Here is a 16,235-nt window from a genome sequence, read left to right as displayed (position 1 = left end):
ACAGAAGGAAACACGCTTATATCAATAAGTGCCCATTTCCACCCCCGCTTCTTCTTTTGATCCTTTTCATCTACGACATATCGACAACCCAACAACAAATCCATCTATCATCATCAAACGCGTCTATTTCGACGTGCTTTACCATCAATAAACCACTCACACATCCTCAAACAACTTCATCATGACTGGACGTAAGTAATATCACCCTTCTATTCCGTTTTATCTGTTGTCGAGGGTCCGGTTCATATCAATGTTGTGGTCGGCTCGGGTTGGTGTGATACATGACTTCATTATCACTTCCACAACGCGCTTGAGCCTCAACGCCACCACAACATCAACCCTACCCTCGCAACACATTCAATGAACATCACTGTCCATCGTACAACAAATACTGACGCGTTTTTCTTTAGGCGGAAAGGGAGGAAAGGGTCTTGGAAAGGGCGGAGCCAAGCGCCACCGCAAGATTCTTCGTGACAACATCCAGGGTATCACCAAGCCCGCCATCCGCCGTCTCGCACGTCGTGGAGGTGTCAAGCGTATTTCAGCCAGTAAGTCCCTTCCACAATCACCGTCGCTATTCCACAAATATTAATTGGCAACAGTGATCTACGAAGAGACCCGTGGTGTCCTCAAGACCTTCCTCGAGGGTGTCATCCGTGACGCCGTCACCTACACCGAGCACGCCAAGCGCAAGACCGTCACTTCCCTCGACGTCGTCTACGCTCTCAAGCGTCAAGGCCGCACCCTGTACGGTTTCGGTGGTTAAGCGTTTTCTGTACAAACAAACTCCAATACGCCACACCATCATTCCTCTCCCTCACGATCTCCAACATCTCTTGGCCTCGCTGCGCCCTCAGTGGTTGTGTCTCGATTCAGATATACGTTACTTTTGATAGTCTTCGGACGGTCTAGCATGCTGTTTACGGCAGGGTTTCATCTGTTCTCACATCGAGATGCACCATCTTCAACTACAACCTGATCTGGCTTCGGTTGATGACTTCCACATATTCGTACTTTTGATAGTCTCCGGACGGTCTAGCATGCTGTTTACGGCAGGGTTCGAGTGGTTTCATCTCCGTCGCGTCTCGCTCCTGTGGATCAGCGCGCTCGTGTTCGCGTTATGGACGTCTTCATTGGTGGAGGGGTTTGATGATGGTGGCTTTTTTGCTACTCTGCATTGACTTTTTTAATCGGTGATGGCGTTTATGAAGGCTGTTCAAGCCGTGGATGGGAGGATATGGGCGTCTGGGCCGGTTTATGGCTAGTGTTTTAGAAACACAGATTCAATGAAATTACATGACAAATCATTCTTAATGTGCAATTGCTCGTGATGCTTAAATGTCTGACCCAAGTGCCATACACGACAATCAGTGTTGAACGCAGATATGACCACGAGAAAGGCGTTCTGCCACCATGGCTACGATTGCCATTCTACAGCCATACTGTAGACTTCATGAAGTCAGCTGCTTCAGGACCATTCACAAGGCATCAACGCCCAGTCACTGTCCTGCATTCTCATCACGCCTACTCGTTGAAACCAATAGGCCGAAGAGTCATCCAAGCCTTGCAATGGAAGCAGAGAAACTCGATCTGCTGACATAGCTGGTGCCAGCCCTCTGTCATCAACAATCCCTCTCCGACTTTCGGACAACACGAGTACATCCATGATTACTTGGTCTATCTCGCCAGCTGAAACGCTCCGTCTGGAGTTGGTGTCTGTCAAGTCCTTCTAATTTTCGAGTACGACCCGCCCACCGGCAACCTGTTCATCACATTTGAATCTTTCGGGATCAGGCATTGGTATCAGTATCTACGTGCTCATTCAATATGGACGGAAGATCTACGGTAGCCACCAAACTAATCAACCAGGTTCAAGTCATGTAACAAGAGATATCCTCAACATGCCCGGCACAACCCCAAACGCCACCCAATGCCCCTTCCCCCAACGCCAACAAAACCCAAGCACCCCATCCCACAACCCCCCCCATCACGCCTCACCCGTCCCCTCCATATCCGCCTTATGCTCCTCAGCACACCTCTTCCGATCCAGAAACTCCTCCTCAAACAACCTATAATCATCACTCCCCACACTACTCGTCTCCTCAAACAACATCTCAAACTCCCTCTCATCCTCCTCCTCCCCCACCGCTGGAGGAACCGCCCACTGATGCTCCCTCAACCTCTTATGCCTCTCGCGATCTTCCTCAATTCGCTGCTCTACTAACTTCTTATCAAGCCGCACTCCGCCCGCGTCTCCGCGACGGTCTTCCCACACGCCGTCATCGACATCCATACCCTCCGCCAACTGCGTCGGCGAGCCCCCCGACCCTTCAAGGCCAGGCATCCCGCTATCGCGCTCCTGCAGCAACTCGTCTATCTCCCCCACCGTCTGCGCCTCAAGGTACCCCTTCGCTGCGAAGCTGGCGAGGACTTTCTGCACAACCTTGATATTAGCAGCACCCGACCCGTCCTCAGGCGCCACGGCGTCGACGATGCGCAAGATGTCCCGCTGCATCATGCGGATGTAATCGCGGTGACCGTTGGTGTTGCTTAGGTCCGCTAGGGCTTCGAGGAAGTAGAGGATGTTGGCGCGGTTATTCATTGAGTTCTGCCAGGCGCACGTGGGTTAGCGGGGTCTAGTTTTGAAGGAAGGGGGGGGAGGGGGTCGCGACCAGGGGGAGGGAGATGTTTGGATGGTGCGTATTACCTTTTCGACTTGCTCGAGGATGCAGGAGTGCAGATCCTCATCCATATCTCTGTATTTCAGCGCATATTGCGCCGCTTTTTGCGAGCTGGTCACGGAGGCATTGAGATGTTGCAGCTGGTTCGTGAAGCGCATGCGCACTTCGAATGGGTCGGCCATGGCGTACTCGAGGGGGGGTAAAATGTGATAATTTCCAGTCTGTGAAGGGGGCCGCGGTCTTGTGGAGTGAAAGTCAGTGGTTGTTGTCGTCTTCAAAAAAGCTCGCAGCCTTCAGCGAGTTCGAGACATATTTTTGGGGTTTACGAGAGCTCGACGACCAGCGCTTCGAGAGTATGTCTTGGGTTATCGTTGATTGTGGCGGGCTTATATCGGCCCGTTGCATGTTCTCTTTGGTGAGCTGAGCTATTGGGCGGTAGGGAATGGCAGAATTGTGGTTGGAAACGGGCGGGCGGTAAGAGCTGCAGAATTGGATAGCAAGGCGGGATAACAGGGCAGAATAGGTAAGTGTTTTGGAAGATGTGGAGCTATTGCGGGGTACTCCACTTCCAAGAGGAACTGGTGAGGCATATAGCACTGTCAATATCAACGTCGATTCAACTTATAAAGCTATTTACAGGTCAATTGGAGGTATAACTCGAATATAAAGGACTTAATACGCTGCCGAACTCACTATATACCCTACGGCCTCAGACAAGTTATTCTATAAGACAGTCATCGTCATGGCCTCATCAATCCTCACAACTGGCCGTCGCAAGGAGGGCGAGCAGGTTCTCGCATTCATCGGCTGTGGTAAGCTCTAAATACCCTATCTACCCTTCTCACTTCTGTTTCTTTTGTGGCACCCTTGATCCGATGCGTGGCTTCTCCTCAAGGCATCCAGCCAGCTGGCGGTGCTGTTCTCATGAACAAATGTTAACTCCCATCCAGGCACCCTCGGAACAGGAATCCTCACCGGCATAATGTCCCACGTCGGCAAAGAAGGCCTCTCCTTCGTCCAAGACGAAGCCGGCAACACCGAACCCCTCCCCTTCCTCCAAGACCAACACGGCAACCACCTCTTCCCCCCCACCAGCTACATCGCAACCTGCCGCTCCGACAGCGCAGTCGAGCGCCTCAACGCCGCCGTCTCCGAAGCCAACACCACCGGCGAGACCTTCAAGGTCATCCAGAACGACAACGTCAAGGCCTGCCAGGAAGCAGACGTCATTATCCTCGGCTGCAAACCCTACATGGTCTCTGGCATCCTCTCCAAGCCCGGGATGGTCAAGGCGCTTGAGGGAAAACTCCTCATTTCCATCTGCGCTGGTGTCGCGGCGGAGGATATCGAGAACACCCTCTACGGTGGCAAGCCCGGCGGTGTCGGCCGCTGCACCGTCGTCCGCACGATGCCCAACACCGCCGCCGGAATCGGACAATCCATGACCGTCCTCGCCACCCCATCCACCCCCATCGACGAGAGCGTTTCTATGCTCATCGAAACGATCTTCAAATGCGTCGGCGAAGTCGTCTGGCTCCCCCCCAACCTCATGGATGCCTCCACCGCCCTCTGCGGCTCCGGGCCAGCATTCTTCCTCCTCCTCCTCGAAGCCGCGATCGATGGCGGCGTCGCGATGGGATTGCCGCGCGCAGAGGCGACGAAGATGGCCGCGCAGACGATGAAGGGTGCGTGTATGGGTGTTTTGGGGGATAAGGAGCAGGGACGGGCACCGGTTCATCCGGCTGTGTTGAAGGATCGGGTTACGACGCCGGGGGGGTGCACTATTGGTGGGCTGATGGTGTTGGAGGATGGGGGGGCGAGGGGGGTGGTTTCGAAGGCTATTAGGGCTGCGACGGTGGTGGCGAGTAAGTTGGGGCAGGGGGTGAAGAATGTGAATGGTGCGAATGTTTAGAGGGGGGAGATACCACTGGTAGTTGTGAGGTTCCAAAGCCTCGTCGGTCCCGTTCAAAAGAGAAATAGACAAACTTGTACATACAAAAGCATGCGCAGACAATAGAAGTCAACATCATAGTTCATAAGTTTTCATTCTGCGTATTCACACGCTCAACAGTAGCAACCCAGCTCCGACGCCTATCTTGAAGTATGCAATGCTATCCCCGAAACCATCCATCCATGCCCTATCCCCCCGTCCATTATCTACTCCTCCTCCGCATCCTCAACCTTAACCTTCTTACTCTGCCTCACCGACAAATCCAGCTCATCCCCCTCCGCCGCCCTCTTCCCCGGCGTCGTAGCCCTCGACTCAATCGCCTCCGGCACCCCCAACAACTCATCCTTCACCTCATCCTCACCACCGTCCAACTTCCCCAACAACCGCGCATAATCTTCCTCCACACTCCCCGCCACCTCCCCCAACTTATCAATCCTTTCCCCGTGCTCAAGCTGGATCAAGCTATCCTTGTTATGCTTATACAGCCTCTGCTTGACCAGCAGACCCCAGAGTCGGTATTCACGCTGTTTCATCTTCGTCGCGAGGGTGTTCGGGGGGAGGTGCTCTAGCTGGCCGGATTTGCGGATGCTAGGAGGGATGGAGGAGAGTAATTGCATTTCGACGAGGCGCTGGAATTGGCGCGGTGCGATCTTGACTTTCTTGCGCAGCTCGTTGAGGGGAGCTTGCTCGAGAATCTCGTCCGAGGGAACTCGTCCCTTACTCCTCACTTCCGCAGCGGTGTTGATCTTCAGAGCTTGGAACTCGGGAAGGCTGCGCAGGTAGATGAGGTCATTCAGATCGCGGAGGTCGTCGAAGGCTTCATTGGGGTCTTCGATGGTGATTTCGACCGTTTGCGGGTCGGATTGGTAGTGTGCGAAGACGGTGGAGTAGAGGCGGGCGCCGTGGCCGCCGCCTTGGAAGGGGGGGAGGATGATGAATTGGCTTAGGCGCGAGCGGATGGGGAGGTCGGAGAGAGATTGGTCTGGGAAGGGGATTGCGGTGTCTGAGTTGGCGGGGAGGGAGATTGCTTTGCGCTGAGTTCCTGGGGCGGCAAGCGGGAGCTTGGGGATTATCGGGTAGTAGTTGTAGACGGTGCAGTAGCCCATGAAGGTGTATGGAGATGCGTCGCCCGTAGCAGGGCCCTTCTTGTACAGCAGGAATACGGTCCAACGGCCTGACCCCCACTCCGCATCGTCGATGGCGGTGCCGCCTTCGATAAAGAGGGCGACGAGTATTTGCAGGCGGCGGAGAAGCTGTTGGATCGCAGGATCCGCGGAGTTTCCATACCAGATTTCGTATGCTGCATCACCCTCCTCGTGGCTCTTGAGCAGCTTTCCTGGCGGAGTGAAGTCCTTGAGGTTTGGGTCGTTTATGGCCGCATCAAACGCAGGAGACTTCTGGAACGCATTTTCTGGCAAGAAGTCTGAGAGGAGTTCTTTTAGATCGGTTGGCTCGACGTCTCCGACGGCCTTGAAGCGTTTGCTGTATGTGATGAGCACCCCGGGGCGCATATCGGAGGCGTTGTATCTCAGGTGAATCTTCAGGTTCTGGTATCCGAAAATCGACTCCTCTTCGCCGAAGATGGGATATGTGAACTTCGGATGGAAGGTGTTGATGGTTTTGGAGGCCCCGTTTTCTGGGCGGACAAGTGAGATGTGTAGGGCGTCATTTGATTGGGTCGACCCTGAAGATGAAGTCAGTTTTGCTCGAAACTATTATCACAAAATATGCGCTACAGATCATATTTTCGGGTTTCCTAGCTTGGACAGGCTGAAGAAACTATGCGACAAGGCACGGTCCATGAAGCTGTAGCAGCGTCGAAGCTCGTAGATAAAAGGAATATAAGCTTACAATCGTCCGGTGAACTTGCCATCCTTGCTCTCTTGTCTAATCGCGCGAGGGATTGAAGTGAAGTTGATGTTATATGGAAATATTAGGTCAGTCTCGATCAAACTAGCAGTCGCACTTTCAGTCGCGTAATTCCGAGTGGTGAGCGCGTCTCAATCTCCAATATACATGGTCCCCCGTACTAGCGCGGCTAGTGGCGTTTGCTCCACTTGGTAACCTTCCCTACGGCGGCATGGCGTCAAAGGAGACTCTGGGGCTAAGGAACATACGTACTTGTGTAGTTTAGTTACTCTAGTACGGAGGAGTGGACTGTACACTTTTTGAACAACCACCACCACCACCACCTCTAATCCACGCATCTCAGACAACTTCTTGATTCTCAAGACATCGCCTGTTTGTTTGCGCTCACTGTCATCATATCTGCCACTTACACCGCACGCCTATATAAGAACACGATGCTTATTTGATTCTCGCCACATATAGAGGGACGTTTTATAGCACCAAACAGGTGTCCAGAAGTTCTCCAAGATGTTAGACGGCCTCTTCATCCTGCTCGTGCTGAGCGTGGTAATGGCAGTAGCGTACGTCCCCTCCCCCCCCCCCAATACAACTTCCACCCCCTCCTAACTCCCTCCGCAACAGCTCCTTCCTAGCAGGCGCACTACCTCTCTCCATGAGCCTCTCCCAATCCCAACTGCGCCTACTATCCGCCATCGGCATGGGCGTCCTCGTCGGCACCTCTCTCGTAGTAATCATCCCCGAGGGCATCGAAGCCGTCTACGCCTCCTCAATTCCGGTCGTCCACACAAACGGCGCAAGGGCACCACCACACCCCCTCCTCACCCCACGAACCTTCGACAACCCAACTTTCTACGAAGCCGCCAGCGCCCTCCCCGGCCCCGTAATCCCAGTCGACACCAGCATCTTCGATCGTCGCGCTGACACCACCACCGTCGCTGACGCAGTGCACCCCCCGCCGGGCCCAATCGTGCCTGGATCCTCAAACCTCGAGGACTTCCCCACCATCCACAACGACGACGCGCCCCTCAGCACCACCACCGCCTCCTCCTCCACCACAGCCCACAACCACGCAACCGAACGCTCTCCACCAACATTCTACATAGGCTTCTCCCTAATCACCGGATTCATCCTCATGTTCCTCATCGACAAGCTCCCGCGGCACGCGACCTCGACCCTCGCCTCCCCCCCCACACGGCACATAAGCCTCAACAACCTCTCCGACACCACCCCCGCCTCCCCCATCTCCTCCGACTCCTTCCTGCACTCCCTCGCGCCCTCCCCCAAGCAAACCCGCAGTCTAGCCACCACAACGGGGCTAGTAATCCACGCCGCCGCTGACGGGATAGCCATGGGCGCCTCGGCCACGTCGTCGAATACGAAGCTGGGGTTTATTATTTTTCTGGCGATAATGCTGCATAAAGCCCCCGCGGCATTCGGACTCACCTCCGTCCTTTTGAAACAAGGCCTCTCCAAACGCGCCGCGCGAGGGCATCTGATAATCTTCTCCCTCGCCGCGCCCATCGGCGCTTTAACAACCTGGCTCCTCGTCAACATCACCGGCGGAGGAGGGGGCATGGAGGGCGAAAACGGACAATGGTGGACTGGGATGCTCCTCCTCTTCTCAGCGGGCACGTTTTTGTATGTTGCTATGCACGCGATGCAGGATGATGCCGCGGGACATGATCACGCCTCGTCTTCCACACTGAATGGGTTTGGTGATGGTGGTGGTGGGGGAGGAGGAGGAGGGGGGAAGAGGGGAGGGGGCCCGGTGTTGAGGGATACGGTGGCGAGTGTGGTGGGGATGTTGATTCCGTTGGTGACGCAGGTTGGGCATCATCATTAGATGTTGTTTAGTAGTGCGCGGTTCTTTATATTGTAGATAGTTGGTAGTAGTCAGTGAGTGGGCTTTTGGGAGTTCTTGGAGCAAAGGGTCTGTCCTAGATTGGACAGGGTGTGGGTTTGAAAAGGTTGCCATGTGCGAGGTGGCAGCGTGTACTGTAGTTGTCTATGGTATTTCTGTTACTAAAGCTGTTGTTTGTCGTGGTAACACGTTTAAATGGTACTTCTTCACACTTCACACATTGTTATCTACAGTTTTCATAACTTTGTGCCATACATGTTATCACGGCCTACACAGGATGGACGTCAAAGTAGGAGACAAAGGAGCATATATTCTACGAGTCCGGTATTATCTTACACTCCCCACTGTCTCTCCTCTCCCTCCCCAAGAAACCCCCATCTGCACCAATCAATCTCAATCTCTCTCTCTCTAATAGATAGTAGTACTAACGACGCAACGTCCTCTAATAGTAGTACGTCTCATCCACCGTCCTCCCCCTCATAAACTCCGGCTCACTCCCCCTAACATAAATATCCTCAAACAGGATCTTCTCCGACGCCTCCGGCGCAGCCATCTTCTCCGCCTCCGCAACCTCCTTATCAACATCACTCCTCGCCTGCTTATCAATCCCCTTCAGCTCCTCCTCGCTGACGACTTCCCAATCCAGCAGCCTCGACTTGAGACCCGCGATCGGATCGTTGGTAGAGCGCATACGCTGGATCTCCTCGCGAGTGCGGTAGGTGGTTCCGGGATCGGACATGGAGTGTCCGCCGTAGCGGTAGGTGAGGTACTCGAGGACGACGGGGCCGTGGCCGGAGACGGCGTGGGATTTGGCGTGGGCGACGGCCGCTTTGACGGCGAGGACGTCCATGCCGTTTACTTTGAGGCCGGGGATGTATTGGCCGCGCTTGTAGTAGTCGGTGAGTGCTGAGGAGCGGTTCATGGAGGTACCCATGCCGTATTTGTTGTCTAGACGCCAATCGTTAGTCTTGGATTCCACTTGGCAAACGACGCACGCGTCGGGGGAAAGGGGAACATACTCTCACAACCAAACAGCACCGGCAAATTCCACAACTTCGCCATGTTAAACGCCTCAAACACCTGTCCCTGGTTCGACGCACCATCTCCATACAGCGCCACAGTAACATTCTTATTCCCATTATACTTATGCGCGAACGCCAACCCCGCTCCAACCGGCACCTGGGCTCCCACAATACCATTACCACCATAGAATCCCTTGGCGAACATATGCATCGATCCTCCCTTTCCGTAGGCGATACCCTCGCGACGGCCCAGCAGCTCGCCGATAATCGACTTAACGGTCGCGCCGCGCATCAGAGCGTAGCCGTGGCAGCGGTAGGCGGTGATGACGTCGTCGGATTTGGTGATGGCGTGCTCGATGCCCGTGGCGACGGCTTCTTGGCCGGTGGAGAGATGGCAGAAGCCGCGGATTTTCTTCTCTTTGTAGAGACGGTCGGCGGCCATTTCCATGCGGCTGGGATGGGAGTTAGGATGGATGGTGCCATTGAGGGATGATGAGGATGGATGGGGAGGGAGGGAGGGGAGCTGTGGGAGCTGTGTGGGAGTGCTTACCGGGTAGCTACCATATCGTAGTACATCTGCTTCAACTCCTTCTTCGTAGTATCAAGCGTGTACGACGGCGGATCAAGCTCATAAGTCTCGAAGCTCTCATCAGAAAGCTGGACCTGGAACGGCTTATCATCCTCCTATATCCCCCATCACGTCAGCAAACCTATCCATCAAATCCCCATCCTCTATCCTTCCTCCCCGTCTCAATTGATAAATCTTACCTCAGGAACACTCTCCTTCTCCGCATGAGCCGACGCCGCATCCGTCGTCACAGCGCGGCGAGCCATGACTGCCTTCCTGGCGAACTGTGCCTTTGGCAAGCCCGCCGCGCGACTCGTCCTCAGCGCCTGTGAGAACATCTTGTGTGGTTGATGTGGTGGTGTTGCTAGGGTGTGCAATTGAACAAAACACTCGCCGGATTGCTGGAGAGAAATGTTGTTGGAGAAGGGCGGCGGGACCCATTCAACATTATTTTAGCGCGGCGGATTGATTGGGGGCGTCACGTGGTTTGGGGGTACTTTGGGAGGTACTTCTACTACTTTTAGTCGTAGATTGGGGAGTTGTTGCCCCGACGGATTAATTAACGATGTATACGGGGACGGATGTCCGTAATTCAATTCAGGAGTTAGTTAGTGAGGTTATTGTAGATATATCCTGTATTGAAGTCCGAATTAATGACTTACAATTTACCTAGTCACTCACTCACTGCAAATCCAGTTACTATCCTCGCCGAACATCCATCAAAAAGGAAAAGGTACACTCTCCTAAACACAAAAAAGGTGTGAGACGATTACGATTACGTTACGAGTGGATTCCACTCTAGATCCGGAATTACGGCAAAGATGTCCCCGAAGAAAGGCCTTTCCTTTTGCTTTCCTTCGCAGCACGCACAGCCTTTTCTTTAATCCCTGGGCACATCTAGGCGCCGCCCTCACACCTTTTTCTATCTCCGTGGACTCACAAATAAGTTTTAAAAACACCCACCCACTCTCGTCCTTCGGTGGATTTTGATTTTGTTGTATTATCTCACCCTCTCTCCTTCCCCCATAATCTAAGTTATTCAAGCCATAAAACAAGCCAAACTTATCAAAATAATAATTCAAATTGGGTATGCCTCCCATCCCATGCCTCCTCCCAAGTTTGCACCGTCCATCCATCCCATACACCAGTCCCGTATCCCTATCAGGTTCCCAGATTTACCCCCCCAACCCAACCAAACGACCCAAACGACTTACTCCAGCCCTGTGCCTACCCTTTGGCATATCGAAAAAAAGAGTTATAAAAAAAGAGAGAAAGACAGAAAACTCCAGTATTTGTTGTATGCATTTTGTGTCTGAGAAAACAAGCGCGCGATGTTGATGTTTGTATGTTACGTTCCGTTTCATTCTGAAGGTCGTTATTGAGTGTGATAATGGGTGTGGTGACTGAGTGTGGGTGTCCAATGATGGTCGTCGTTTCATGGCTCGAAAATCGAACGGTGAGTTGAGAAGAGGTAGGTGAGGGTGTTGGTTTAGGCGGTCTTGTTTGTCTTTACAGACATGCATAGTGGTGTATAGCAATAGCGAGTTGTTGTGAGGATGGTCAGTATAGACGATTATACTCATACAGTTCGTTCCGTTGTCGTCGCAGGAGACCGACCACCTTTGAGACAACGTATCGGCAATGAAGTGAGCTGAGCTGCGAATTCTCGTCCTCAGAGTCCCATCACCAGCTCAACCCATACCATCCCCCCTCCCCCCAGCCACTCAATCATCAAGAAACGTCCTCGGCCTCGGCGGTGCCGTCGAAGGCCCCGCGTCCTCCATATCAATATCATCCCTCGCATACGTCGTCGCATCCCCCCCCTCCAACCCCCCCATATCCTCATCCGCCCCCGTAAACCGATACCCCGTCTCACTCAACGGTCTCGGGGGGAGATTATGCATAAACCCCGTTCTCTCCTGGCCGGCAGCCTCCAGCGGCGGCGAAAACGACCACACCTCCATAATTGTCCTATTCGACCGACTCGCCATGACCACGCACTTTTCCTCCTCGAACGCGACGCGCCACACCGCGTCAGCGGGGGCGGTGAGTTCGCGCACGAGGTGTCCGGTTTTGAGATCCCAGACTTTCACACGTCCGTCGCTGCCACCACTGACCACGCGATTATCATCAAACTGCAGACTAGTGACGCTATTATCATGCGCCGCCAGCCGATGAATAGGCGCCATCTTCTCCAGCGACCATACCCTCACCGACCCGTCCGATCCGCCCGTAACAAGCGTATTCCCACGCATCTGCAGCTGTCCCACAAGCGACGTGTGGCCCTGCAGTATAGCCTGACAGGTCCCATTCTCCGGATCCCAGATGCGCACGCTGGTGTCGAGGCTGCCTGTCGCGATGCGCTTCCCGTCAAAGGCGATGGCGTAGATCTGGCTGAAGTGGCCGTTGAGGGTGCGGAGACAGCGGCCTTCGGAGATGCTCCAGACGCGGGCGGTGGTGTCGTAGCTGCCGGAGACGACGATGTCGCCGTGGATCTCGAGACATCGGACGCTGGCGAGGTGGCCGACGAGGACGTTCTTGCAGAGGCCGGTTTTGATGTCCCAGATTCGAAGGGTTGTGTCTCTGGATCCGGATATGGCGGTGTTGGCATCGGACATCTTCAGACATCGCACAGTCGATGTATGACCCCTCAGGGTATGTCTACTCTCGCTGTGATAGATGTTAGCATTTATAATGAAAGTGTCGCAATCAAACGTACCCAGAAGCCATGTCCCAGACCCGAACATCACGATCACATCCTCCACTAACAAGTGTATCGCCCCACGGAACCATCGCCCACACACCCATAACATGGCCCTGCAGGGTCTTCTGATTATCACCATCAGTATCGAAAACGTGAATCTTAGCATTGTCGAGTGCGACGACAATGTACTTCGGCGTCAGATGTAAGCTGGTAACAACGCCCTGATCCTGCGTAATGTGTCGCGAAACATGCTGTCCGCCAGCCCTCCACGCCGTCTCAACCAAGTACCTCTGCTTGAAGTATGACTTGTGCGATCTGATGGGCGGCCTCTTCGTCATCTTCGAGTGCGCCGTCGCAGTATCGAAACTGCGCGAGTGGGATGTGAAAGGCGGGGCTGAGGCGACGTAGTTGGCGCCGAAGAGTTGCGGCGCGGACGTCACAAGGGGATATGCTTGAGGCCTCACAGGCAACGGTGGAATAGGACTATTCGGCTCGATGGTGTCGTCGCGGACAGAGAGTCGGCGCCTGTAATCGTGTCTCTCACAGAGGTTCTTCCACGTCATGTCGTCAGCCAATAGATCCCTCCACCTGCGTGAGACCTGTGACGCTCGGGCCAAGACCTTCCCATCGTCGATAAATGACAGCACCTAATCCGAAACAATTAGCACCCGAAATCTCACAAAGTGTCGAGACAAGACAAGAAAAAAGGGCCTTACCCTCAAACATAACTCGTCCGGCAGGCTGGTGAAGGGGTCCTTCTTTAGCAGCGGGCTGACATATTGTGATACAAAACTAAGCTGCTGGCTTGTGCACAGGTTCAACAGGTCCCCCAGTATCCTCGTACGCTCTGGCCCTGATCGCTGCTTGAAGTATTGTCGGATCTGCGCGAGGAATATGTCTTCCTGGTCTCCTGCCGCGCTCCAATCCGGCCTCATGTTGTCCGGTCCCGGACTCGCTGCTGGCGTTGGCGGCGGCGGCGGATCATGATTCGAGTGTGTAGGTGAGTCTAGTTCGGCGGGTGTCGTGAGGTTCGGGGTTGGAGGGCCTCGAGGCCTCGTCTGCACGATCTTCTCGACTCGGGCCGGCATTCTGGTGCTCAATGTGTCGAGGGTGAGGACGTTGCGGGTGGGTGAGGGAGCGGTTCCTTCCTCTGAATTGGCCATGGATGCACGGCGATCTGCGAGGCTCGTCGATCTGTACACTCCGTCCATAGGGTCCATTGTGAATTATGTGTCTGTGGTAGTCGTAGAGTGTAGAGTAATGTCAGGTCGAGTTGAGGTAGCAGAGGGGTTCGTAATGCGTTGAAGGGTCATAGGATGCGTCGCGGGTCGTCGTGAGGTCACCGAATCGAGGCCCTTCGGGTCGAGTCGAGAAGCGTGCCGGCTGGACTCGATGGTCCGTTGCGGTCAGGACGAAGGGATCGTCTGGTTTAGATCGAGTCCCTTGTTTGTTCAAAGGACGGGTCGCGGTGGGCTCCCTAGCCAGCACTTGGAGGAGAGACGTAAGAGGGCGGCTGCATGCGAACAATGGGATTGTCGTCACCTCGCCACGACGTAAAGGGGACCGGGAGGCAAAGACGCAAGAGCGGTCAGTATAAAGCACTCGCGACCGACCAAGAGGAGACAGTTGTGATGCTTAATGAATCTTTCGGCCAAGGACTCCAAGACAACCAAGAAGGTTCAAGAGAGGATTGTGAGGAGTGGGTAAGGCGGGTTTGTTGGAGAAAGGTCTTGGGGGGATTGAGGTTCGAAAGGGAGTAAGGGTGGGGGGGGTTGAGTGTGGTAATGATGGATGGTGGTTGTGGTCGAGGCGTGGTGATACCTTACTAGAATCGGGGGTGGAGTAGTAGTAGTAGTTGAGTTTAGTAGGGTGCGCTGGTGCGTTTTGGTGCGTTGGTGGATGAAGGGAGAGGGAGAAGATGACGGTGTGGGCTAGAGTGGGCTGAAATGGGCGAGATTTGGGCAGTTTATGGTGGTGTCTGTTTAGGGGATTGGGCTCCGATTTGGGGGATTCTTAGGGGATTCTTGGGGGTTTCCGGTGGGTGACTCTAGCACCCCTTTTAGCGGTCTCGGTGGCGGTCCAACCACTAACAGCGACGTGGTGGTGATCGGAAGCGGCGAAAGAAAGTCGAGTAATCAATCACTGAGGGTCCTTGCGTCCTAGCCGCATGTACCTCTGCTTATAAACTCACGCGCTAAGATACTTGCCCCGTCGACAATGAACAAAGAGTGATTCAGAAAAAGGGCAAATTGGGGTCCACGTATTAGAATATGTGAGTCCAAACGCGGGAGAAGGGGGAAAAAAAAATGTGACACGGGATGGAATTCCTGTTATTAGATTTAGATTCCTTATTAAGATTTTTTACATTATGATGATTTACTCTCCCATTCAACAATCTATCTCTTGTTCCCTCGGTCGATCTCCGAAACGAGTAAAGAAGGAATTATATTAACAAAAAATGACTAGTCGTCGTGAATGTGAGTATAAGTGCGAGTTACAGTTAAGAAACACTTAAGAAATATCCACCAGCATTGATTCCCTGAAGTACCCAATACCTCCTTCTCGCCCCTCAACACCATACTATCTCACGTACCCTCTACCTCCCTCCCCCCATTCAAGCCCAGCTCCCCGATCGCCATCCATCAAACACATCCCCATCCCCGTCTCCATCCCAGTCCCCCATCCACCCCCCCGCCCCCTGTGGCGGCAACCAGTGAATGACCTGCATCCCCCCCCATCCCTTCGCTGTCTCGCCATCACAACCCCATCCCCATCCACCACCACAATCCACCCTCCCATCCACCACCACCACCACCACCACCACCCTCACCATGCCTTCCCTCCCCATTCCACCCTCCTCTTCCATATCACACACACCGTCCCGCCCCTCCCCTCTCACTCCCCATCCGGCACCCCCCCCCCTCTCCCCTCCCCCCCCATCACGAGCGGCACGGCACATCAGCGCCTCCCCGCCCAATAACCGCCACCGCACAAACCTCAAACCCTCGTCATATGTCTCAGCCCCCTCGTCCCTGGGGATGAACTGCGTTGATGTCTCATGTCTACACCCCTTGTCAGCTGAGGGTATCCATCAATCATCCATCATACATCCCTGACCCTTCCTGCGCACCCGATCCTAGATCGCCTGTCGTCCGACACCGACCCAGGTCCAGGTAGATCTAGCCACTATTCGGCCTTTCCTTTCCACCACAGTAGCCTCCCGAACCCGACGCAAGGACTGTCCCGCGCAAGAAGGACGAACAGACCGATGCAAGGTGATAAGCCAAGCCACCCAAGGCTGCGCACAGGACACCAAACAGAGACACGAGCAAACAAATCACACGTCCCCACAGCAAAGCGCTCTTGCCGTGCGGGCGGGTGTACATGTAAACACCGTGCCAAAGGGTGGTGGCTGAGTGAAGCCCTGCAGGTACCGACCGACGGCATGTCCGTCCGTTTGCGGCGCGTCTTGTGAGTGCCGGCTCGGGACCCGTGGGGAGGGTGGATGGATGTGCCGCGTGAGGGGTTCGGTTCCGGGGTTCCGCGGTTGCCGGATTATCGTGGGTGAGTCTGGTAATG

General features: G+C 54.3%; 8 protein-coding genes across 8 annotated transcripts; 4 read left to right on the top strand and 4 right to left on the bottom strand.

The window, feature by feature from the left end:
* The first annotated feature begins 50 nt into the window (after window positions 1–50).
* HHF1_1 (Histone H4) lies at window positions 51–1,060 on the top strand. Its single transcript, XM_018276230.2, has 3 exons — window positions 51–191; window positions 411–548; window positions 603–1,060. The coding sequence occupies exons 1-3, from the start codon at window positions 182–184 to the stop codon at window positions 764–766; spliced, it is 312 nt and encodes a 103-aa protein (XP_018129749.1). The 5' UTR covers window positions 51–181; the 3' UTR covers window positions 767–1,060.
* Window positions 1,061–1,987: 927 nt separating this feature from the next.
* VE01_06790 (uncharacterized protein) lies at window positions 1,988–3,018 on the bottom strand (the record flags this gene model as incomplete). The annotated part of the gene is made up of 2 exons (XM_018276229.2): window positions 2,708–3,018; window positions 1,988–2,608 (listed from the first exon to the last, which is right to left on the bottom strand). The coding sequence occupies exons 1-2, from the start codon at window positions 2,861–2,863 to the stop codon at window positions 1,988–1,990; spliced, it is 777 nt and encodes a 258-aa protein (XP_018129750.1). The 5' UTR covers window positions 2,864–3,018.
* Window positions 3,019–3,240: 222 nt separating this feature from the next.
* Window positions 3,241–4,713, top strand: PRO3 (delta 1-pyrroline-5-carboxylate reductase). Its single transcript, XM_018276228.2, has 2 exons — window positions 3,241–3,493; window positions 3,632–4,713. Exons 1-2 carry the CDS (start codon window positions 3,424–3,426, stop codon window positions 4,591–4,593), a joined length of 1,032 nt encoding a protein of 343 aa, XP_018129788.1. The 5' UTR covers window positions 3,241–3,423; the 3' UTR covers window positions 4,594–4,713.
* HAT1 (histone acetyltransferase 1) lies at window positions 4,708–6,662 on the bottom strand. The gene is made up of 2 exons (XM_018276227.2): window positions 6,484–6,662; window positions 4,708–6,316 (listed from the first exon to the last, which is right to left on the bottom strand). Exons 1-2 carry the CDS (start codon window positions 6,503–6,505, stop codon window positions 4,839–4,841), a joined length of 1,500 nt encoding a protein of 499 aa, XP_018129787.1. The 5' UTR covers window positions 6,506–6,662; the 3' UTR covers window positions 4,708–4,838.
* Window positions 6,663–6,694: 32 nt separating this feature from the next.
* VE01_06787 (uncharacterized protein) lies at window positions 6,695–8,860 on the top strand. The gene is made up of 3 exons (XM_018276226.2): window positions 6,695–7,061; window positions 7,123–8,686; window positions 8,812–8,860. The coding sequence occupies exons 1-2, from the start codon at window positions 7,009–7,011 to the stop codon at window positions 8,342–8,344; spliced, it is 1,275 nt and encodes a 424-aa protein (XP_018129786.1). The 5' UTR covers window positions 6,695–7,008; the 3' UTR covers window positions 8,345–8,686; window positions 8,812–8,860.
* PDA1_1 (alpha subunit of pyruvate dehydrogenase) lies at window positions 8,805–10,290 on the bottom strand (the record flags this gene model as incomplete). Its single annotated transcript, XM_018276225.1, has 4 exons — window positions 8,805–9,310; window positions 9,382–9,836; window positions 9,935–10,068; window positions 10,153–10,290. The coding sequence occupies 4 exons, from the start codon at window positions 10,288–10,290 to the stop codon at window positions 8,805–8,807; spliced, it is 1,233 nt and encodes a 410-aa protein (XP_018129785.1).
* Window positions 10,291–11,676: 1,386 nt separating this feature from the next.
* VE01_06785 (uncharacterized protein) lies at window positions 11,677–14,669 on the bottom strand (the record flags this gene model as incomplete). The annotated part of the gene is made up of 3 exons (XM_018276224.2): window positions 13,373–14,669; window positions 12,672–13,303; window positions 11,677–12,622 (listed from the first exon to the last, which is right to left on the bottom strand). Exons 1-3 carry the CDS (start codon window positions 13,874–13,876, stop codon window positions 11,677–11,679), a joined length of 2,082 nt encoding a protein of 693 aa, XP_018129820.1. The 5' UTR covers window positions 13,877–14,669.
* VE01_06784 (uncharacterized protein) lies at window positions 14,183–14,416 on the top strand (the record flags this gene model as incomplete). Its single annotated transcript, XM_018276223.1, has 2 exons — window positions 14,183–14,359; window positions 14,414–14,416. The coding sequence occupies 2 exons, from the start codon at window positions 14,183–14,185 to the stop codon at window positions 14,414–14,416; spliced, it is 180 nt and encodes a 59-aa protein (XP_018129819.1).
* Window positions 14,670–16,235: the final 1,566 nt, after the last annotated feature.

The sequence above is a fragment of the Pseudogymnoascus verrucosus genome (assembly GCF_001662655.1).
Source record: "Pseudogymnoascus verrucosus strain UAMH 10579 unplaced genomic scaffold scaffold_26, whole genome shotgun sequence".
NCBI lineage: Eukaryota > Fungi > Ascomycota > Leotiomycetes > Thelebolales > Thelebolaceae > Pseudogymnoascus > Pseudogymnoascus verrucosus.
This window is presented reverse-complemented; position numbering and strand designations above follow the sequence as displayed.